The 24,056-nt window shown below is 39.7% G+C and overlaps 1 protein-coding gene across 2 annotated transcripts; it reads right to left on the reverse strand.

Annotated features, from left to right (window-relative positions):
- Positions 1–5,606: 5,606 nt before the first annotated feature.
- On the reverse strand, positions 5,607–14,475 carry LOC311498785 (uncharacterized protein). 2 transcript variants are annotated; one of them, XM_084559518.1, is made up of 7 exons: positions 14,227–14,475; positions 7,209–7,274; positions 7,048–7,110; positions 6,793–6,864; positions 6,560–6,701; positions 6,067–6,203; positions 5,607–5,976 (listed from the first exon to the last, which is right to left on the reverse strand). In XM_084559518.1, the coding sequence occupies exons 2-7, from the start codon at positions 7,267–7,269 to the stop codon at positions 5,915–5,917; spliced, it is 537 nt and encodes a 178-aa protein (XP_084415644.1). In that variant the 5' UTR covers positions 7,270–7,274; positions 14,227–14,475; the 3' UTR covers positions 5,607–5,914. The 2 variants fall into 2 exon arrangements, with proteins under 2 accessions (XP_084415644.1, XP_084415643.1); XM_084559517.1 differs by lacking the exon at positions 14,227–14,475 and having other exon boundaries at positions 7,209–7,874.
- Positions 14,476–24,056: the final 9,581 nt, after the last annotated feature.

Consider the following 24,056-nt stretch of genomic DNA (forward strand, 5'->3'; position numbering starts at 1 on the left):
CCTTTCCTGGAACAGACAGCTTGAGAACTTATTATACTGCAGAGTAAGTGGAACAAACACACCCAGACTTCTTTTATCTTTGCTGCCTACGAGACGCAGTAGAATAACTTTTTCATACCGTCAACACTAACACTCCTAAATTTACAATCACACAAGAGAATGAACAGGTAATTCTCTAACTGTTAGTGTGGTGTATATAAAATAAGATTTAAATGAACTAATGCTTTTATAATTTGCCTTTCATTTGATAAAGTAATGAAGAAAACAGCAAGGAAGACAGGAAAGACAAGGTAAGATCTAGAAAGCAAAAACAATAACGCTGGTACAACACACAACCATAAAATACAAGATGTGCTCCAGAGACAAAGATTCAAGATTAAATGTTTTATTGTCAGTGTAATATATATATATATATATACACATATATAAACAAGATGCAAGAGAAATCTGTTAAATCAAATGCTAAAGAGCTTAAAACCTGAGTTTTAAAAGTGCTCTGTGCGTTGTGCTGCAGATACAGTCAGTGGGAGTGATGGGGAGCCGAGGCAGTGTATGAGCTGTTTATGAGGGTGGAAACTGTTTCAAAGGTCCCTGCTCAGGAGTCACTAACAGATGACGGGCTGCGTTTGAGCAGATATGTCAGAGATATTATGAGCAGTCAACTTAAAGCATGGGCAAAACTGTGGGAAGGAAGCAACTGCCTAGGGACACCCAGGATTCCCAAGAGTTGCTATTTGAGCGTAAGAATAAAAAAACAACAACAACATACTCCTTTCTAGTATGACATGTCCTTCAGCTCCTGTAAGCTGTGTCAATATGCTTACATAAGATGAGAAGATATGAGAAATTAAGAAGGACTACTGTTTTTTGTTTTTTTGTTTTTTTTTTACTGCTAATTTGTGATGGATGTAGTGCTAATAGAATACACCGATCAGCCACAACATTAAAACCACTGACAGGAGAAGTAAATAACATTGACCGTCTTGTGGCAATTCAGTGTTCTGCTGGGAAACTTTTGGACCTGGCATTCACATGGATGCTACTTAGACACCCACCTAGACCAGACCAGGCACCTCCACCCCATAGCAATGACACTCTTTGGTGGCAGCAGCCATCCCCAGCAGGATGCAGCCTGGCAGAGACACGCGCAGAAAATGAAAAACAGCTGAAGGTGTTGACCTGGCCTCCAAATTCACTAGATCCCAAACTGATCAAGTATCTGTGGGATGATCCACAGAGGCCCCTCCCCTCAACCCATAGGACCCAAAAGCCCCCAGTAACAACATTATGTTGTCAGACACCACAGGACACCCTCAGAAGGCCTATGTCCATTCTCTGATGAGTCACAACTGTTTTGCAGGGACAAGGGAGATCTAGACAATATTAGGAAGGTGGTCATAATGTTATGCCTGATGTGTGTATATGGCATAGTATGAAAGTGCTCATTTTTATTAGTGTAAGAAGCCATAAACAAGGACTACTGTTTTTAAGCCAGTATTTAATGTCCTCCTCTACATTGCAGGTAGTGTGATACTGTATGGCCACAGCAAAACACTATGATGTGAAACCATTAGCAATTGGGCAGACAGACAGGCCCTCCCTGAGAGTATAATAAGGCCTGTTTTATTTACACATCAACAGCAGTGAATGAATGTTCTCCTCCACCCATTTTAGGTTTTAATCCAGACAAATGCAGAGGTTTAGAACACAAACACAAGCATCAAAAAGAATGAAGACACTCCTCCCATCGTTTATTCAGTCATTTCTGGGAGCCATCAGTGTCTTCGGCTTTGACGCCATACAAGTCCCTTGTCCGGTTATATGATTATAAAACTACTACAATGATGACATAATTATAAGATAAATGTTTCTTTCTTTTCTCCTGTGCTTGAACAGATTTTAATCACACCCTCAGTGACACTGGATTACACAACGCAGCAGCCCAACTGAAAAGGTAGCCATTAGAGGATCCAAGGTAAACTCTGAATGCTCTGCTCCCATTTTTCACTTTTCCTATAACCAGTTGCTCAGGGAGACGAGCTTGTTTACATTTCCAGATGACAGAGACGACTTTTCTGCAGCACAATGTGTCCTACCAGCAAGAGATAAAAATCAGCAACAGCTCTAAACTGCCCGTGCAGCACATCAGTTTCAGGTTGTGTACTGGAACTATCGGCTTATATTGTGATTATTTTGTTGCGAATGTAAACATTATATTCTGATTCCAGACACGAGCGTAAGCCCAACAGTAGGCAGTAATCAGACATCAGGACACTAGCATTTATCATGTATAAGGTAATCTGATCGACCAGATCTTTCTGTGTTGTATGTAAAGGCCATAATATGAGACAATTCTCATAACCATGATACTGGTGCATGTCTTAACACGTCAGTTGTATCATACTATATATGATACATGAGTGTCTGAGACCTCTGCACCAACCACATAATCAATACTTACCTAAAAACACTGTCATACACAATTTAATACTTGTCAACTGCCCTCTACTGGACATATCCATGCCATGCAGTCAGTAGGAGGCAGCTATTTATAATATGGCTGCTTTCATGAATTGACTTTCCAGATTTTTTTGCTGAGAAATCTTTGCTAATTTTGAAAAGGTTACGGTAAAAAAAAAAAAAAAAAAAAAAGATTCTGTTACCGACATTTCTCTCACATTTCCCTCTATAAACCTTTAATTTGTTGAAGCAAATTACTTCATACTTCATGCATTATGTTATAGTAAAATCATGTTCAACCGTCTGATTACCAGTCTACTGTTAATCCAGGTGTGCCTGACCTCAGTAATTTTACTACTTGAAATCTATTTTTTAATCCTCTTATTTTTTACAGATAAGTGTGAAATGTGTGTACTAATCACCTTTGCTTATTAAGGACAGTGTGTACACTAATTTGATCACATCATCAGTATTAAAATACACAATGACCCAAATCAGGTTCACTTGTCATTATAATTAAAATAAAATGATCCTCATAATGAGGCACACATACAGTCAATCATGATTCTTGATTTGTGGTAGCGTGAAAAATCTGACTGGAAATATCTTTATGACTTTGTGTTGGTAATAGCATTGATCGATTGATCGACTGTAAATACAGATTAATGTTCGGCTGTTGTCCCCGACCATGCCGTAGTTTTGATAGACATGTCCTCAGACTCTTGTGTGTGTCATCTCTACTGATTTGAAGCCACGGCTGTCCCCACCAGTGGCCTGTATGTGGTGTGTGAGAATTGGATACATCTTCCAGCAACTTGGTTAATGTACCCTATTCTGTCCAGCACAAAACTGTATGGCGAATAAAATGACATAAATTCTACGTTTTGCTGTAGATGTATTTGAATGCATTTACTTCTGTCTGGTTTGTCCAGCTTACCAATTATGCTTTGATCAGGATAACATAAAAATCTGAAACAGTGACTAACTCTGCTCCAAAGAATCACTGCTATTATTCATTCATTGTCTCTGCGTCTCCTCATGTGTTTTTTATATTTTTCTCACAGACCACAGCTACCTGCTTGCAACATCTATGATGCATGTTTCTTCTAACATGAAGATTCATTCACCAACTTTGAATGATAAAGGAGCCTAATCTTTACTTTATATTGTTATAATTTGAAAACTAAGATTGGAATTGCAGTAGGATGAAGTAATGAATGATGAGAAAGACAAATATTTCTCTTGTTTCTCTTCTGTCCTCCCACAAACTGACAGTAACAACATGTTGAATTTTTTTCTAAAATGGGCTCTTAAGTTGTAGAACTAGAACAGTATACTTTTATATTGTCTGGAACAGAGACATGTTTTTCCTTTATTCACGCATGTGCTCCACAGTTTTAAATGTGTGATTAAACAATTCCAATGAAGTGAAGGATGCGTTTTGGTATGACCAGAAAGAAATTTCTTCACTTTCCCCCCATTTCAGGCAGTCATTATGGCTGTGATGACCTGTGCATGTGTCAGGCATAACATTATGACCACCTTCCTAATATTGTGTAGGTCTCATCAGAGAATGGACATGGGCCTTCTGAGGGTGTCCTGTGGCGTCTGGCAACAGAATGTTGTTAGTGGGGGCCTTTGGGTCCTATGGATTGAACGGAGGGGCCTCTGTGGATCATCCTACAGATACTTGATCAGTTTGGGTTCTAGTGAATTTGGAGGCCAGGTCAACACCTTGTGCTAAACCGTTTTTCTGTGTGTGTCTGTGTCAGGCTGCATCCTGCTGGGGATGGCTGCTGCCATCAAGGAGTATCATTGCTATGGGGTGGGCGTGTCTGGTCTGGTCTAGGTGGGTGGTACTTGTCTAAGTAACATCCACATGAATGCCAAATCCAAAAGTTTCCCAGCAGAACATTGAATTGTAACAAGATGGTCAATGTCATGTACTTCTCCTGTCAATGGTCATAATGTTGTGGCTGATCGGTGCATGACTGCAATAGGTATCGGCTAACCTATCTTTACTGACGATTTAACTGCTGATGATGAAGATATAATTCTGATAATTCCTCATCATCTTGAGCTCAGCTTACAAATACCTTTAAATAACATCTGTATTGTGCAATTAAGTCACACGTGAATCATTTAATGACAAATTTAACTGTAGGAGCAAATCAAGGAAAACACATGTCTTTGTTGCGATTATTATTATTATTATTATCATTATTATTATTATTATTATTATTATTATTATTATTATTATTATTATTATTATTATTATTATTATTGCAGTTTTATTCAGTACATCTTCTAGTTGCCATGACAAATGGCAGCTGGATTTAGTGTTCTCATTCAATCTATTAAGACAGTTTACAAAGTTTAGTATCATTTCCTGGTTTTACATCAGATCCAGTTGTTTAAAAGTGCCACACTGTGGCAGTACTGAGCTGCATTTACAGGAGGGCAGATGTTCTGATTCTGTTATGTCTCTGGACTGTGTCCCTGTTTCTCCTGTGTTGCCTGATCAGGGGGCGTGTCTTTCAGAGTGGCTGGGCGTGGCTTCCTGGTGGCTGACTGCAGACACACCTCAGGATCGCTTCAAGTATTGGAGTTTGACTGGAGTTTGACTGGAGTTTGATGCTGGATTGTCTGCTTTCGTAATTTGGGTTTTCCCTGACGTGAGGGTTATGGGATTTCCGTTCCTGACTGATAAGTTTGAAGTGCTGTTGTTTCCTGCTTTCTTTCCCTGGTGCCTGCATTTGGGTGCTGCCTCGCCACTAAACATAACAGATTAATTTAAAAGGGAATAATATACACAGTTTTGTTCCAGTTTACCTTACATCTGACATACCAATGAAGTTATATAACTTAGGTTCAGGAACAAGTCCACGCCTCAAACATCCAATTACCCGCATCTGGCTCAGTTCTCAAACCCCTCCACCCCAACCCTCTCTGTTCTCTCTTCTGCTTTACAATCTCATTTCAAGAGCCTAGGGGACACAGGGCTGAAGATCCAGAAGAGATATGCTCCCACACTGAAACTCACTCCCTGGGTTACTCCATCCGATCATCCCATCCCCTCGATCCCTTCATCCCATCCCCTACCTTTCCTTCCCCTTAACCTGGTCAAAATAAAGGTCTTTGTCTATACTGTGGTGCGGTCTTGTTAGTGAAGTTAGAATATCCTGGTTGCAAACCTTGATTCACGCAGAACTTTATTCCTGCCTCCCTGTCAGGTTGCTGCATGTAAACCACGTGCGGCCTTGTCAGTCAACAGATGGAAAAATCAAACATTCTAAACATGGGTTAAGGTTTATAAAAATTTTATTTCAATCTTTAATCTGATTTGGATTCTTGCTTAACACCAAATACCAATAGATGAGCTGGTTAATGATAATGTAAAATATGTGATAAACATGTAACATCTAAAATATGTGATAGTACTTCAAGAGAGCCTTCAGTACGTGTTGTATTTCAGGATGATTTGCTCGTTGGATTTGGGAATGTAACATCCAATGCCTGCAAACAAGATCCACAGCACATTATCAGTTGAACTGTGTGTCATGGGTCATCAAGCAGACAGGTTACAGTTGTGGCTGACTCACTCACCAACATTCGGTCTTAAGATTTTGTTGTTCGGTGTCCTGACCAGAAGCTCCCAGTAGGTGCGATTTCCAGAACTACCAGGCAGACCGTTCACGCTCTCCAGGAACGGGCCGTAGTTCGGATCCTCTGTGTAGGTAAAGCTGGAAGGACGACAGAGGAGGACGTTTGAGTTAAGACACAGTCAGATGCAAGTGTAATATTGTTGTCTACCTCTACTGCACAAAGTCACAACATGACATTAAAAATAGAGATCAACATTAAGTAAAACAGAAATGAAAGCAAAAGTGACTCATGAGGACTTGTATGGATCTGAATCTAACCAGTGAAACCTCAGAGTTGTCATTTCTAAAGACCTGGAAAATACACAGATGATTTCATTTTGACTCTGTGGTGCCTAACCAGAGAAACCAAGATTGCGCAACATTAGTCAGCTGACAATCAAGACAAGAATCACATACAGAGAACAAGAATGACAGAGATGATGTGGGGATCTTACCTGAAGCCTGAGCTGGATTCTTTCAGCCTCCTCAGCCCACCCAGGAGGATCCCTCTGTAAACCACATAAGTGCTGTAGGTCTTATTGGGGAGGTGTGTCACGGAGTTTGCCACCAGGACGGTGATGTTAGTTTGACTGGGGACTGAAAATAAAAAAAAGAAGAAGGTCAAGTTTTGTACAGAAGATATAAAAAGGAGCCTGAAAAACTAGATGAACTGTCAAAGAGAGGCAACCTGTGGTGGGTTCATCGTCCTCCTCCTCTTCACTTGATTCCCCAGAGCATTGACCTCCATGTCTGCCTGAATCTTTAAGGATACAACAAGAAAAGAAAATCGCTTTACATTGTGCTGAAGGTTCGATTTGGAAGGTTTGTTGCAGTTTGAAAACAGGACATGATATGAGTTTTTGACTGGAGACCAAAAAAGGAGTTTTATGCACAAGATGCCATAAGGAGCAGAAAATAACATGCGTATGTGTTAGAGGGGTACCTCCTCCGTCTAGATCCTCCTCGCTTGAATCTCTGCAGTGTTTACCTTCGTTCTTCCAGCACTCTTCAAGGGTAACACGAGAAAAGAAAATGACTGCATCACTTTTCTTAGCCAGAACTATTCATTCAGAAAAAAAAGAGAAAAAAAAAACAACAACTCACTTTTAGCTTGAATCCCGGAAACAAGCAGAAGCAGCAACAAGGTCATACAGAGAGTCTTCATTTTGGCTGAAAGACAGGCAGAGAACAAAATATACACCAAAAACATCATCCTCATCTTAGGATTTATTGGAAGAAGGGCAGGAGTGCTACTATATGATCAATATTATTAAAAGTATTTGATTCCTTTCAAGAGTCATGTCTTATAGCTTCAAGTTCCTTTTTCTTGTCATTCAAGCATACATTTTCATGTAGCCTAAGTATAGTGCTAAGCAAATAGATAATATTGAAACGGAATCATTTTCCCATTACCTTAGTATTGTATAGTTATTTTTTAAAGCTACCATTTCCTCTCAGTTTCATGAAGTATCTCCATAATCTGAGACAACGCAAACACATTTGGGCCTAGTCCAGGCCACTTTTGGCACTTAAGGTTGAGATAGGGTGCTGGCAGGTGTTGTGCGGGCCAGTGGTGGCCCAGATTGATATTTGATAGATATGCAATCCGTGTTGCATATCTCTGCTGCTAACGGTGTGTTGCTGAAGTGGCCAATAGAGCACCTGTTCAAAGATATATGCGTTTCAATTGTGTGAATAATATCTACATAGTTTGCTTTGCAAGAAACTTAGACATTACCAGCTAGAACAGCTGCTAGATGTCAGACAATATTATGTCAATGAGCTGATGCATTTTATTTTATTATGAATATTTTTTTCCATAATATTTTTTATTGAAAGGTTTTCAGTTTTACAAACACAACAAGCAAAAAATAAAACTTCAGCAATGCTCCTCTGTTCAGACTGGGTAATCTGTTACAAAGGAATACGTTATTTGCATTAAAGTATCAAATTTCTGAGATAAAGAATGATCCATCCCCTTTGCTCTAATGTTTAAGTTCCGACTCAATCCAAGTTAATCTGTGGTTCAATGCAGGTAACAAAACTTTTAAGATTTCTCAATAAGTAAATTAGAAAGCTCAATTTAATATGGCGGGCAGCACAGTGGCGAAGTGGTTAGCACTGATCCCTCACAGATGCAGGATATACACTATTCAAATCATTGCAAATGAGTCTGTATACGAGCCATTTCAGAATTGCGGGTACATTTCAAGTTTAGACAAAATCATTTTTCATTCCCATAGAGCAGCCTTTCTCAAACTGTGGTACGCGTACCACTAGTGGTACGCGGGCTCCCTCTAGTGGTACGCAAAATAATACTTATACTAAAATAAAATAAAATACATTTAAAAGGTGAAACACGATTTAATATATGAGAATGTATGAAAAAAAAAACTATCAACCGATGACAAAAAATGGAAGGAAATTAAGACAATAAATAAGTTAATAATTTTAAAAATCCGCAAGTGTTTCTGGGTAACGTTAGCCGATATATGTAATATTCCCGCCGTTACAGGCGCCGTTTGTAGCTGGGCTGTGATGGGAAGATGGTTTAGTTACCGTAATAACAAGGACTTTAAAAATGAAGCGTACGACAAAACTATTGTTGTGGCTTAAATCAAAGACAGACGTGCAACAGGAGATAACAACAACCGAAGAGGAGGACGTGTGTGAGCCGAGCACAAGCGCGAACAGTGATGCCAGTACCAGCACCACAACATCTGCTACTGTTAGCAAAAAACGCAGTGCATTTTAATTGATTTTTTTATTTAAGTAAAGTTTATGATTTTCCAATTTTAAACACAGTGTTCCATCTGTGTATGATTGTTACCGTGGCCAACAATATTAAATAAACTTGTTAAATAAAACTTTTAAAATGTTTTTCATGAAAACTTTGGCCTACTCCGCTACTGTACTTTAATGTTGGTCATTAGGTGGTACTTGGAGAGCCAAGTATTTTCTCAGGTGGTACCAAGTGTAAAAAGTTTGAGAACCACTGCCATAGAGAATACTTTAAATTTAACACTTCCAGCATTTGCCAAACATGTAAGATTTAAAATATTTAATCTGAAAATCATCGTACTAACAGCAAAATCAGTCAACTCTGTTGCAGACAAATTAGGGTAAATATTTATAGCTCTCAAATATAATAATATATATTGGTTTTAAAATAATACATTTTAAAACCATGTCTTTCCTATGAGAACTTTTGACTTTAAATCCACTAATTCAACTTTAAGTTTTCTAAGATAAAGACTCTTTCTTCAGGAGTAAAAACATTGACACATTTAATTGGAAAGTTGCCAGTTCGGTTTGGATTTTCTCTAAATATAGCTCCAAAAATGAATGAAATGCTTTGAAATCTCATGTAGTGAGAATGTTAGTTATGACACAGCTTCTGGTTAATTTGTCAACAATATAGCTTGTCAACATTATAGCTTTTTTGAAACAAAACTTGGTGAAACAGGGCGGCACAGTGGGGAGGTGGTTAGCACTGATGCCTCACAGCGAGAAGGTCCCGGGTTGGAATCCATGGGCCGACTGGGCCTTTCTCTGTTGAGTTTGCATGGTCTCCCTGTGTCTGCGTGGGTTCTCTCTGGGTACTCCGGCTTCCTCCCACTGTCCAAAGACATGCTGGTTAGGTTAATTGGTGATTCTAAATTGGCCGTAGGTGTGCGTGTGAGTGTGAATGGTTGTCTGTCTCTGTGTTAGCCCTGCGATAGACTGGCGACCTGTACGGGGGGGAAATCCGCCTCTCGCCCGATGACTGCTGGGATAGACTCCAGCAGACCCCACGACCCTTCACAGGAATAAGCGGTTACAGAAGATGAATGAATGAATGTCAACAAGGCACTGGCTGTCTATTAACCTGGGTTTGAAGTCCGTTCAGAAGTCCATTAGTTAAATTAATTGAAATGTGTACACTTGATTACCCTTAACAGGAATAAGCGGGTACAGAAGATGGATGAATGAATGAAGTTGGTGAAACAGAGCTGACATGAATAACAGAGTTGACAAACCATGCATAGTAACATTAAAACTTTTTAAATGTAGAAATATTTCATAGAACATCTGAAAATCTATAAATTCGTCAATTTGAGCAATAACAACACAACTGTCACCCTCCTCACTCACTCGAAAAATTGTTCACTGGCGATTTGAGCCCATATTTCTTTGTCTATTTCAACATGGCGCCCGGTCACTTAGGTTGGTTGTGAGATGATTCTGACAACATCATCAAAGGGATACCACAAAGTATCCTCACGGTTTGGCCAGTAGAACCGATTTTTCCCCACTTTGTGCATGTATGTGACTTTTGCATGTGTCTCATTGACCTCAACAATGGTCCCAGGATAAAAGTCATCATCATATTCAACAACACACCACTGTCCAATCACATCTTTGCTCTCCCACTTGATTTCCCTGCATTTCTCTTTTTCTTCCATCTCTCCCTGTCTTTTTTCCAAATTTGCTGCCCTCCTTTCAGGGTCAGCATTTCGCCATGCCCTGTATTGCCGTTGCCTTTCTGCTGCCGACACCTTCATCTTCACCTATCTAGAAAATAATAACATTTTCTTGACCTGGAAAGCGATATCAGAAATCTTGCCTTTACAATAAAATTACCCAGAACCCACAATAAATGTACAAACTAAAGCAAAATGCTTAGAAGTGATTGGGAACATCTGACTCTGTTAGTCACTGTCAACTCTGTTATCATTAAAATTTTGACACATCTAACAGAGTTGACGATAACAGAGTTGACATTTTCCACCATTTTGTGCTTTAACTCCACCATAATTTTATGAATTTTCATCATATAATTGTTTAAAAAATTATGGACAGACTCACTAGAATATCATAGTAACAGATTTGACATATAATTAATCTACTGTTGGTGTATTCTCAACATTTTGTACAAATTAATGAGAGAGAAAGTTTAACATACCATAGTTCCCTCCAAATCCTGCTGTAGGGTTTTTTTTTTATGTGGTTTTGAGTTGACCGGATCATAGGGACAGATAAAAATATATATTTTTAATATTGAAATCCCATGTATTACAGAAAATAAATACTCTGTGCAACTGACTGTATAAGTATTTATAGAATTAGCACAAAAAACTGTGAATTATACTGAATTCTTTCATGTTAATTCACTATGAACGTGTGAATCACAAGCTGAAGACAGTCAATAATTGGGGGGGTGGGAATCATTTAATGAATATTTTACATATAAATTGTGCCTAAAATACACACCAAACATTATTATTGGTGAACATTCAATGTAATTAGCAATATTATTTAAAACAGATCCAGTAAAGACTTTTTTAGGGTTTTTCTGGGAGACGCAAAATGTACCCATACATTTACAGTACAATTATTTTTACCATGACAATAATTCATCACAAACTTATATTTTAACATAAATGCATTTATTTATCTTCATAAAGAACTATGTACTCACGACAAGGGTTAGCCCCATGCTAACTCAGCTAGCGATCTTTTTGAAGTCAATTTATAAGGTTCACAGTGATACCAACAGTACGACGGTGGGTTCTAACATTAGGAAACATTCCTATCGCTCCAACTGGTTTAAGAAAAGTATGTCAATGAAAGGCATTTTCGCTCAACAAGCTAACAACGAGGCCTAGCCTCTTAGCATGTAGCAACCACGCTTACTGGAGTTTTCACAGAGGGTTCGGTGTGTTGCTGAAGTGGCCAATAGAGCACCTGTTCAAAGATATATGCATTTCATTTATTTGAGTAATATCTACATAGTCTACATAATATCTACATAGTTTGCTTTGCAAGAAACTCAGCCAGTACCAGCTAGAATAGCTGCTAGACGTCAGTCTGGTTGTCTCTCAACTATTGGAAAAGGGGAAGAGTGAGAATATTATGTCAGTGAGCTGATGTATTTTATTTTATAATTAATTTTTATTTAGTTTTCTCCAGGTCACAATGCAGAAAAAAAAGTGTTCCCTCCTCAGCTCTGTCCTTGATTCTGCATGAGGTAGCTTATCTTAGGTGAAATGTCTAGTGATGGATTTTTCATTGTAAATATATTGTAGTTTATGTATGTGAATTTATGCTCTTACATATTTTGGGTGAGGGAGACAAGTGGCAGTAGTGTAGAAGCTGGTCTAATGTTTAAGTTCCGAGTGGGTAACCTATCTGTCTATCTATGGGTAATCTATCTGTGATTCAGTGCAGGTAACAAAATCATCTAACAAACAGATGTGTAAGAGTACAGGAGATGATGTTCTCTCTGAGTAGTTTAAGGTCCCCTTGGATGAACTACAGGGCAGCAACTTTTATTCCTGTCACCTCATTCTGAAACAAAGAATCGTCACATAAGATTCCGTCCCTTGTCAATACCGGTTAGCCAGGTCACCGCGATAAACAAGTCTTGCAGAAGGCAAGTTCGGTTTCAGGACACCTGCCAAGATATGCACCATTTTGTTCAGCAACACCAGTGTTAGAGGAAGTGCACAGTGTGTATCATTTACTTGAGAAACAATACACAATGTGGAAATAAAACCCTCCCTTTCTTAGAAGACGAGGAAAAGTACATTTCATTATGTCAGTGGGTGCGGTCAGAGAGCACAATGACTAATGTCAAGTCAGACAATGTATGGGCAGTGCTATTTTTGCTGTGTTGCTTCCGCATTTGAGACTTCAGCTTCCATTTACACGTCCACATCAGAACAGTACTGCAGCCTTCTTTACAGCTTCAGTTAACAGAAACCATTCATGTCAGTGAGATAAACAAACAAAATGTTTTCTAACAAACTACTTGTGACTGCTCTTACGGTGGCTGTTGATACGATATCTATATACATACACACACACACTCTACCGGTCAAAAGTTTTAGAACACCCTAATTTTTCCAGTTATTTATTGCAATTCAAGTCGTGCAAGTCTAATGAATAGCGTGAAATGGTACAAAGGTAAGTACTGAACAGCAAGAGGTAAAAAAAAAAAAAAAGGTTTGGTTACCCAAAACTGAAAAATAATGTACATTTCAGAATAATACAAAAAGGCCTCTTTCAGTGAAAACGAAGTGGGTTAATAATTTAAAGCTGTTCTGCAGCAATGAAGGTTGAATCAGCCTTGAAAGCTGGTGCTACTAATTCCTACAGGTGTTCCAACTTTTCTTGGTTACTTACAACACCCTCTGTCTGCATAAAAGCAGTGCTGGAACACACTGTGGTACCAGACCCTCATGAGCATCAGGTGAACAGTATTGTACTGCAGAAAGTAGTGTGTTGCTACAAAAATGGCGAGAAAAAGGTAACAATGGAAGAGAGACAGACCATCATAACACTTAACAATGTAGGTCTTTCCTACAGGGAAACTGCAAAGAAAGTCAAGGTGTCAGTGAGTACAATTTTCTTCACCATCAAAAGGCACTCAGAAACTGGGGGAAACTCTGACATGAAGAGGTCTGGCAGACCCAAAGCTACAACTGAATCAGAGGGCAAGTTTCTGAGAGTTAACAGCTTGCGTGATAGGCGGCTCACAGGACAACAGCTTCAAGCACAGCTTAATAGTGGTCGTAGGAAGCAAGTTTCAACTGTGAAAAGAAGACTTCGAGCTGCAGGTTTGAGAGGACAAGTTGCAGCAAGAAAGCCATTGCTAAGATGTCAGAATGAGACAAAGAAGCTCGCCTGGGCCATGAAACACCACCATTGGACTACTGAAGACTGGAAGAAGGTATTATGGACTGATGAATCAAATTTTCAAATCTTCGGTTCATCACGCAGGATCTTTGTACGCCATCGCGTAGGCGAGAGGATGGTTCCACAGTGTGTGACAGTGGCGTCGTTAGGCCTGTTTTAGGGGGGCTGAAGCCTGCTTGCGGCTCGGTACCCGCAGCCACCCAGAGCCGAACAGAACACCGTTAGGAGAAGAACATGAATGGATGGATGGATGGATGGATGCGCAAATGGATATAAGAAAGTTTTTCAGGAAAGTAAGTATTCATCACTGCTGGTAGTAACAATTAGTTAGCTCCAGCCCCCAGCTAACAGCAGAAAGTCCCATGTAATTAATGAAATGCTCCATGTTTGACAAATAAAAACCTGGCTTACACACTACAGACAATCTCTGCGCACGTCTTACCTTTGTTGTTTTGGGTCAATAGTTACAGTCGGCTGCACTCCTGGCTGCGTCAAGCAATGGGTCAGAAAAGACTTCACAGTCTTGCAGTCATGTCAATTGAAACGACTCACTCTGCAGGCTCTCTGGTGGCGTCGGCCATCCTGTGTGGAGTGGTCTGCTGAACCAGTAGCATAGCAGAGAGGGAAAGGAAGAAGCTGGATAAGATCATCAGGAAGTCCAGCTCTGTCCTGGGCTGCCCCTTGGACTCAGTGAGGGAGGTGGGTGACGGGAGAGTTCTGGCTGAACTGTCCTCCATGCTGGACGATGAGTCCCGCCCCTGCACGGTGGCCTGGCGGAGCTGAGGAGCAGCTTCAGTGACAGACTGCTTCACCCTCGATGTGTGAAGGAAAGATAGAGAAGGTCTTTCCTTCCTGCTGCTGTTAGGCTCCACAATGAGCACTCCTAATATGTGCAATATTATTACACCAGTCTGTGCAATATGTCTATCATCTATTCTATCTCTGTCATTTCTGTATGCTGTTGCAAACTGCAATTTCCCCATTGTGGGACAATTAAAGGTTTTCTTATTCTTATTATTCCTATTCTTATTCTTAAAAAGCCGAGCTTCAGCATCTGAGTCACAACAGAGTGATAGACCAATTTGCCGCCTTAAAAACAGACGGCATTCTTTGATGCTTCCACCCACCAAGTAACCTGCAATTGTAGCCATTTTTTTGTTGTTAATGCTGTAAACATTTTGCTACTGTGCAAACCTTTGTTTATTGTTGTACCCCGGTATTAAAAAAAACAGGCTGATAATAAATACTAATAAATAACTACTAATAACTAATAAATAATGTCTCAGTCTTTGCTAGCTGTTTGTGAAATTTTGTGCTCGCGCGCTCGTTTACTCACATCCTGTGCATCTCCTTGGGGCAAAGCCCCCCCCCCCCGTCCTTAAAACCTAGTGACGCCTCTGGTGTGTGACATCAACTGTCAAACATGGAGGAGGAAGAGTGATGGTCTGGGGCTGTTTTGCTGGATCCAGGGTCGGTGACTTGTACAGAGTGAGAGGCACCCTGAACCAAAACGGCTACCACAGCATTCTGCAGCGCCACGCAATACCCTCTGGTATGCGCCTAGTTGGTCAGAGGTTCATCCTACAGCAAGATAACAACCCAAAACACAAGTCCAAGCTATGCCAGAACTACCTCAGGAAAATGGTAGGCTTGAGTGGCCAGCACAGTCTCCAGACTTAAACCCCATCGAGCTGGTTTGGGATGAACTGGACAGAAGAGTGAAAGCCAAGTGCCACACATTTATAGGAACTTCTGCAACAGGCTTGGGAAGAACTTTCTGAAGAATATTTTATTTCTATTGTAGAAAGAATGCCATGAGTGTGTTCAGCTGTTATATCTGCCAAAGGTGGCTACTTTGATGAGTCAAAAGTTTAGAATACATTTTGGTCTATAAATTGATTCCATGACTTCTTTTTCAACTCAAATTGCTTATTTGTTCTATGCTTTCATTTCAGAGTGCAATGAGACACTAAACTGAATAATTTTCAGTAAAAAACTGGAAAAAGTGTGGTGTTCTAAAACTTTTGACCGGTAGTGTGTATACAGCCACAACATTATGACCACTGACAGGAGAAGTAAATAACATTGATCATCTTGTGATCTTACTTAGACATGTAGCACCCAACTAGACCAGACCAGGCCCCCCCACCACATAGCAATGACACTCCTTGATGACAGCAGCCATCCCCAGCAGGATGCAGCCTGACACAGACACAAAAACTGTTTGGGAACAACTAAAAAACAAAACAAAAACATGAAGAACAGCACAAATTCACTAGATCCCAAAGTGATCAAGTATCTGTGGAACGCACTGGAACAAGCCTGATCCACAGAGGTCCCTCCCCTCAACCCATAGGACCCAAAGGCCCCCACTAACAACATTCTGTTGCCAGACACCACAGGACACCCTCAGAAGGTCCATGTCCATTCTCTAATGAGTCACAACTGTTTTGGAGGCACAAGGGAGACCTACGCAATATTAGGAAGGTGGTCATATTTCAGTGCCAACAATAGAATACACAATGTACAATATATATAGTTGCATTAACACATACTGTATCTACCTGAAATAACAAAGCATCCAGTATCTGTCTTTAAAACAGTTTCTTTTGGCTGTAGGCCTAATACAGGCTGAAATATAAAAATGACTACAACTACAAAGCTACTGCTGACTTTAACAGGAAAGATTAACAAGTTTCATCTATAACAACTGTAGTCTGGGCTTTGCTATTAAAATGAGTTAAAGTTTAGTTTGCTTCCTCCACCGCTTTCAAGGGAATTTTGCTCCGTATATATGAAATACCTCCAGATTTACACAGCAGCCGGATGCATGTCAGCGTCTCCTAGCTTCCTTAATTAGGCATTATAAATTATTCCTGGCACGGATTCAGGAGTGATAAGAATCTGACAGACGTCCACGTGTGACACAAAGAGCCGGTGTGTATCAGCTACAGTGAAACCATATGGTACACAGCACCATCCTTATTGTAAACTAGTTTTCCGGTACACCACGTTTTGTCTTACGAAGATTTTTCTTTTTTCACAGCCTCGCATCAGGATATTATTGTGTGCAGGGATGGTTCCCACCACTCCATTTAAACGGAAATACAGAACAGTATGCCTCTAATCAATTTACACCTCCACATCAGTCTCATGGTACCATACGCTCCTGTGGTTAAAGGATCATGACGCATGGATTTTCATCATATAGGCAATCTTATTTAAGGTAATTCAACAAAAACTGTCAAAAAAAATATTTTCATTTGTGTTTGTTATTATTTTTAATGTGTTATCATTGTTTCCAGTATTTGTGGTATTACGAAATACTATGGGAGAAGTCTTCTCTTCTGGTTCTCCAAATATTCTGCAGCATCACTTAAAGGGCTGGAATTACATGAAATCACACTTCAGATGGTAGCTGAAAGTTGGCAACCTTGTACCTCAGCATTTCATTGCGAGGCTGTGGAAATGAGATTTCAAAAAGTAAAAGGACAAGCTGTAGCAGCATACGAGTACATGCGAGTTAGTCCAGCTCAAGGCTTCTCAAACGTTCATAATTAAGTCTATAAAATAAATAAATAAATAACTAGTATTTAGGATCTAGTCATCACATACAAAAATGTGATAAGATAGATAAGATTTTTTATTTTATTTGTGACATGCACAGTTATACATAGTACAATGCACAGTGAAATGTATTTTTGTACCTGCAGCCTGTAGTAAAAATAAAGTACTACAGTAAAACAGTAGTAATTGCACATAACACACAAGATAAACAATATTAGTGTAAATGTGAACCAAGAAAAATAAAATAAAATATAGACTGTAAACTCAAAATGTATATACTCACATTTATACAGTCAGGTCCATAAATATTGGGACATCAACACAATTCTATTTGGCTCTATACACCACCACAATGGATCTGAAATGAAATGAACAAGATGTGCTTTAACTGCAGACTTTCAGCTTTAATTTAATGAACGGTGTAGGAATTACAACAGTTTGTATATGTGCCTCCCACTTTTTAAGGGACCAAAAGTAATGGGACATATTAGCAATCATAAATCAAACTTTCACTTTTTAATACTTGGTTGCAAATTCTTTGCAGTCAATTACAGCCTGAAGTCTGGAACGCATAGACATCACCAGACGCTGGGTTTCATCCCTGGTGATGCTCTGCCAGGCCTCTACTGCAACTGTCTTCAGTTCCTGCTTGTTCTTGGGGCATTTTCCCTTCAGTTTTGTCTTCAGCAAGTGAAATGCATGCTCAATCGGATTCAGGTCAGGTGATTGACTTGGCCATTGCATAACATTCCACTTCCACTTCTTTGCCTTAAAAAACTCTTTGGTCATTGTCCATCTGCACTGTGAAGTGCCGTCCAATGAGTTCTGAAGCATTTGGCTGAATACGAGCTCTTCTATCCGCGTGGCTTAGGTTGTTAAAGTTGGACTGTATGTAATGATGAATATGGGTGTCTCCCCGGTGCGTCGATCAGAACACAGGAAACTGGAATTATGCAAACCGATGTTTACTTGAAGTCAAGGGTACATTACAGCACAGCAAAGCACAAAGGGCAAGTTTCCAATGAAATGTCTATTCAACTCAAATATCTCTGTGTATATGTGTGGTCTGAAATAAAACAAAAGATACACCATATTGACATTAGTATCACCATAATTCATGATACAAAACTATACAGTCATAACACTGACTTCGCTCATACTGCTTAAACTATACAGGTGAAACTAAGTTCTTCTACTATACAACCCCTATCATGCTACAATGGTGCCACCTAGTGGCCATATGCGTCACTGGAAAGGGGAACGCACTGTCTAATTATCCAGCGACGTGAGAGTTTAAATTGGCATATACTCTGCGATATGTCTAACATGAAATACTGCAACAGAATCGACTGGAATGAGGTAAACTAATATTCTAACTGATTGCTAACTTTCCTCTGACACAAATCACGCAATATTCACACCAAACAGCAGCAGGAATCTAAATCATGAAATGAAACTTAACGGCAGAAAAGTCCTTTGAAGTTTTACAGGCGATCTCTGGTAAATTATAAACCAATCACTTAAATACTACAGGAAAAACAGACTTAACACTTAATATTTGTACAGGGTTACTTGCTTATTTTGAGCAATTACGCACACAAGGCACACAAAGGTTTCTTCTACCGAGTCACTGCTGCATCTAACTTTTTTAGCCTTCACTAATAAACGGGAGTGTTCTAACTGGCGCATGCGCACAGGGGTGGCCTTTCTAACATGAGCAAATAATATTGCCCGAAACACTTCAGAATTCAGCCTGCTGCTTTTGTCAGCAGTCACATCATCAATAAGTAAGGGAACCAGTTCCATTGGCAGCCATACATGCCCACGCCATGACACTACCACCACCATGCTTCACTGATGAGGTGGTATGCTTTGGATCATGAGCGGTTCCTTTCCTTCTCCATACTCTTCTCTTCCCATCACTCTGGTACAAGGTGATCTTTGTCTCATCTGTCCATAGGATGTTGTTCCAGAACTGTGAAGGCTTTTTTAGATGTTGTTTGTCAAACTCTAATCTGGCCTTCCTGTTTTTGAGGCTCACCAGCGGTTTACATCTTGTGGTGAACCCTCTGTATTGACTCTGGTGAATTCTTCTCTTGATTGTTGACTTTGACGAAAACACATACACCTACCTCCTGGAGAGTGTTCTCGATCTGGCCAGCTGTTGTGATGGGTGTTTTCTTCACCAGGGAAAGAATTCTTCGGTCATCCACCACAGTTGTTTTCCGTGGTCTTCCGGGTCTTTTGGTGTTGCTGAGCTCACGGTGCGTTCTTTCGTTTTAAGAATGTTCCAAACAGTTGATTTGGCCACACCTAATGTTTCTGCTATCTCTCTGATGGGTTTGTTTTGATTTTACAGCCTAACAATGGCTTGCTTCACTGATAGTGACAGCTCTTTGGATCTCATATTGAAAGTTGACAGCAACAGATTCCAAATGCAAATAGCACACTTGAAATGAACTCTAGCCCTTTTATCTGCTCCTTGTAAATGGGATAATGACGGAATAACACACACTTGGCCATGGAAGAGCTGAGCAGCCAATTGTCCCATTACTTTTGGTCCCTTAAAAAGTGGGCGGCACATATACAAACCTGATTTAGATGTAAGTACCCTCAAATTAAAGCTGAAAGTCAGCAGTTAAAGCACGTCTTGTTTGTTTCATTTCAAATCCATTGTGGTGGTGTATAGAGCCAAAAAGATTAGAATTGTGTCGATGTCCCAATATTTATGGACCTGACTGTAGTGTTGAAAGCAGCTATGTGAGTAAAGTGAGCTATGTGAGCTATGTGTGTAAAGTGCAGTATTCAAGCACCAACAACACCTCTGCAGTGCAAGGTAAACGGCATATTCATAGTATTTAAGTCCGGTTAATGCTCAGAGTTGAGCAGGCGGATGGCATGAGGATAGAATCTCTTCTTCAGCCTCTCAGTCTTTGTCCTCAGGAAGCGGAAATGCCGACCTGATGGCAGTAGAGCAAAGGGAGAGTGTCCGGGGTGACTGTGCTGTTTAAGCATCTTCTTGGCCCTTAACCTGCAATGTTTGGTATAAATGTCCTGCAGGTTGGGGAGGGGGGCTCTGATGGTCCGCTCCGCTGAACTGACCACCCTTTGTAAGCTTTGATTAGATTTTTGTTACTTTCTTCATATTCATTTCACTCTATCACAATTTGAAAATTTTTGGGAATCACATGTTGACACGTTCATATTGTAACTCAGTAGATCCTCCACAAGAGGGAGCCATACATAAAGAAATATTCAATATCAATGTTCAGGCAAGATTTAGACTCATTCATTATGAATCTTTGCAGTATGAACATCCGTTTAGCAGCCTGCTAAGAGCACAGATAGGCTAGAGTTGAATGCGAGTTGCAGCTCATGGAGCTCAGAGCATCAAAATGGGTAAAAGTTTCTGCGTTGTTCCCCTTGACTCGACTCTAAAGCACCTTTCTGAACCAACAACAAAAACATTTCAATTTCAGTGCCCGAGGATGAACCCTACCAAACTGGGTCTGTGCGGAATGTAATAAAATATCTTTGTATTTTCAGTTTGCGGCTCAGCGAGCCTCATGGGGTGTACTTAGCTGCGGATATATGATCACCTACTCTCGTGGCCTCGTTCAACCTCAGGCTTCTGAGCGACATCCCTTTCCTGGAACAGACAGCTTGAGAACTTATTATACTGCAGAGTAAGTGGAACAAACACACCCAGACTTCTTTTATCTTTGCTGCCTACGAGATGCAGTAGAATAACTTTTTCATACCGTCAACACTAACACTCCTAAATCTACAATCACACAAGAGAATGAACAGGTAATTCTCTAACTGTTAGTGTGGTATATAGAAAAAAGATTTAATTGAACTAATGCTTTTATAATTTGCCTTTCATTTGATAAAGTAATGAAGAAAATAGCAAGGAAGACCGGAAAGACAAGGTAAGATGTAGAAAGCAATAACAATAACGCTGGTACAGCACACAACCATAAAATACAAGATGTGCTCCAGAGACAAAGATTCAAGATTAAATGTTTTATTGTCAGTGCAATATATATATACACATATATATAAACAAGAAGCAAGAGAAACCTGTTAAATCAAATGCTAAAGAGCTTAAAACCTGAGTTTTAAAAGTGCTCTGTGCGCTGTGCTGCAGATACAGTCAGTGGGAGTGATGGGGAGCCGAGGCAGTGTATGAGCTGTTTATGAGGGTGGAAACTGTTTCAAAGGTCCCTGCTCAGGAGTCACTAACAGATGACGGGCTGCGTTTGAGCAGATATGTCAGAGATATTATGAGCAGTCAACTTAAAGCATGGGCAAAACTGTGGGAAGGAAGCAACTGCCTAGGGACACCCAGGATTCCCAAGAGTTTTTTGAGCGTAAGAATAAAAAAACAACAACAACATACTCCTTTCTAGTATGACATGTCCTTCAGGTCCTGTAAGCTGTGTCAATATGCTTACATAAGATGAGAAGATATGAGAAATTAAGAAGGACTACTGTTTTTTTAGTTTTTTTTACTGCTAATTTGTGATGGGTATAGTGCTAATAGAATACACCGATCAGCCACAACATTAAAACCACTGACAGGAGAAGTAAATAATATTGACCATCTTGTGACAATTCAATGTTCTGCTGGGAAAATAAATACATGTAGATGTTACTTAGACATGTACCACCCACCTAGACCAGACCAGGCACCCTCACCCCATAGCAATGACACATTTTGGTGGCAGCAGCCATCCCCAGCAGGATGCAGCCTGACACAGACACACGCAGAAAATGACTCGATCCCAAACTGATTACCAAACTGAGTATCTGTGGGATGATCCACAGAGGCCTCTCCTCTCAACCCTGTTTTATTTACACATCAACAGCAGTTGTATCAATGTTCTCCTCCACCCGTTTTAGGTTTTAATCCAGACAAATGCAGAGGTTTAGAACACAAACACAAGCATCAAAAAGAATGAAGACAGTCCTCCCACCGTTTATTCAGTCATTTCTGGGAGCCATCAGTGTCTTCGGCTTTGACGCCATACAAGTCCCTTGTCCGGTTATATGATTATAAAACTACTGCAATGATGACATAATTAAAAGATAAACATTTCTTTCTTTTCTCCTGTGCTTGAACAGATTTTGATCACGCCCTCAGTGACACTGGATTACACAACGCAGCAGCCCAACTGAAAAGGTAGCCATTAGAGGATCCGAGGTAAACTCTGAACGCTCTGCTCCCCTTTTCACTTTTCCTATAACCAGCTGTTCAGGGAGACGAGCTTGTTTACATTTCCAGATGACAGAGATGACTCTTCTGCTGCACAATGTGTCCTGCCAACAAGAGATAAAAATCAACAACAGCTCTAAACTGCCCGTGCAGCACATCAGTTTCAGGTTGTGTACTGGAACTATCGGCTTATATTGTGTTTATTTTGTTACTGGTTTTGTGAAACCCAAATACGGTAGCTGGGACATTGCATTCTGATCCATGATGATTACTTGTGCAGATGTGGTTTCAGACAAGTTATATACAAACAGAAAAACTGCGGATGCTGACTTTCATCAGGGTGCCACTGCTAACGTCAGTATTTAAGGTCGATTTTGACACACAAACAGATCCCAACAGTAGGCGGTAATCAGACAACAGGACACTAGTATTGGTAGTCTGATTGACCAGATCTTTCTGTGTTGTATGTAAAGGCCATAATATGAGACAATTCTCATAACCATGATACTGGTGCATGTCTTAACACGTCAGTTGTATCATACTATATATGATACATGAGTGTCTGAGACCTCTGCACCAACCACATAATCAATACACTAAAAACACTGTCATACACAATTTAATACTTGTCAACTGCCCCCTACTGGATATATCCATGCTCTGCAGTCAGTAGAAGGCAGCTATTTATAATATGGATGCTTTCATGAATTGACTTTCCAGATTTTTTTTGCCGAGAAATCTTTGCTAATTTTGAAAAGGTTACGGTAAAAAAGAATATTTTATGCTGTTACTGACATTTCTCTCACATTTCCCTCTATAAACCTTTAATTTGTTGAAGCAAATTACTTCATACTTCATGCATTATTTTATAGTAAAATCATGTTCAACCGTTGTGTATCAAATATGATGCAGCAGGTATAAATAGTAATTTACAGCTGAAATGCAATTCAAGATGCAATCTGCAAATTACCAATTATTTTATTTTTACTTTTTGCAAAATCTTCTTACTTAATTAACCAGATTAATTCAAACATTAGAATGCCATCTTAAAATATGCATTAATTTATTATGCAACGCAATGTAATATAGCCGTTTATGTGTGATTTTTCTAAGAAAATGAATGTTACAGATACAGAGAGATTCTCTCTGCAATTATTGTCATTTCTCGTCTTCAGCTTTCACTAGCACAATTAAATGACTGCCACAACCAACAATATATTTACCAATTTAGAGAAGAAATTCAGAGTAAACATTAGTTCGGTCTATCTTTGCATGAGCAATTGCAGAAACATTCTTGTTTTCCTTCCAAAAGGCAAAATAAAAAGGTCCTAAAAAGGATCTTATTTGGGAAAAAATACAATCAAACCACAATAGACCCCCTTTGCTGTCACGTAACCTAGTGGGCGGGGTTTAGCTGGAGGCAAAACAATCCACAGGCATTCATGAACTAACTCTAGCAGTTTGTGTAGCATTGTTTTTGACAATGG

The sequence above is a fragment of the Chelon labrosus genome (assembly GCF_963514085.1).
Source record: "Chelon labrosus genome assembly, chromosome: 13".
NCBI lineage: Eukaryota > Metazoa > Chordata > Actinopteri > Mugiliformes > Mugilidae > Chelon > Chelon labrosus.

Coding starts and splice junctions, on each gene's coding strand:
- LOC311498785 (XM_084559517.1), bottom strand. CDS start 7,323: ATGAGGATGATGTTTTTGGTGTATATTTTGTTCTCTGCCTGTCTTTCA. Junction 6,702..6,792: donor GGACGATGAACCCACCACAG/GTTGCCTCTCTT, acceptor TTTTATTTTCAG/TCCCCAGTCAAACTAACATC. Junction 6,204..6,559: donor GAATCCAGCTCAGGCTTCAG/GTAAGATCCCCA, acceptor TCGTCCTTCCAG/CTTTACCTACACAGAGGATC.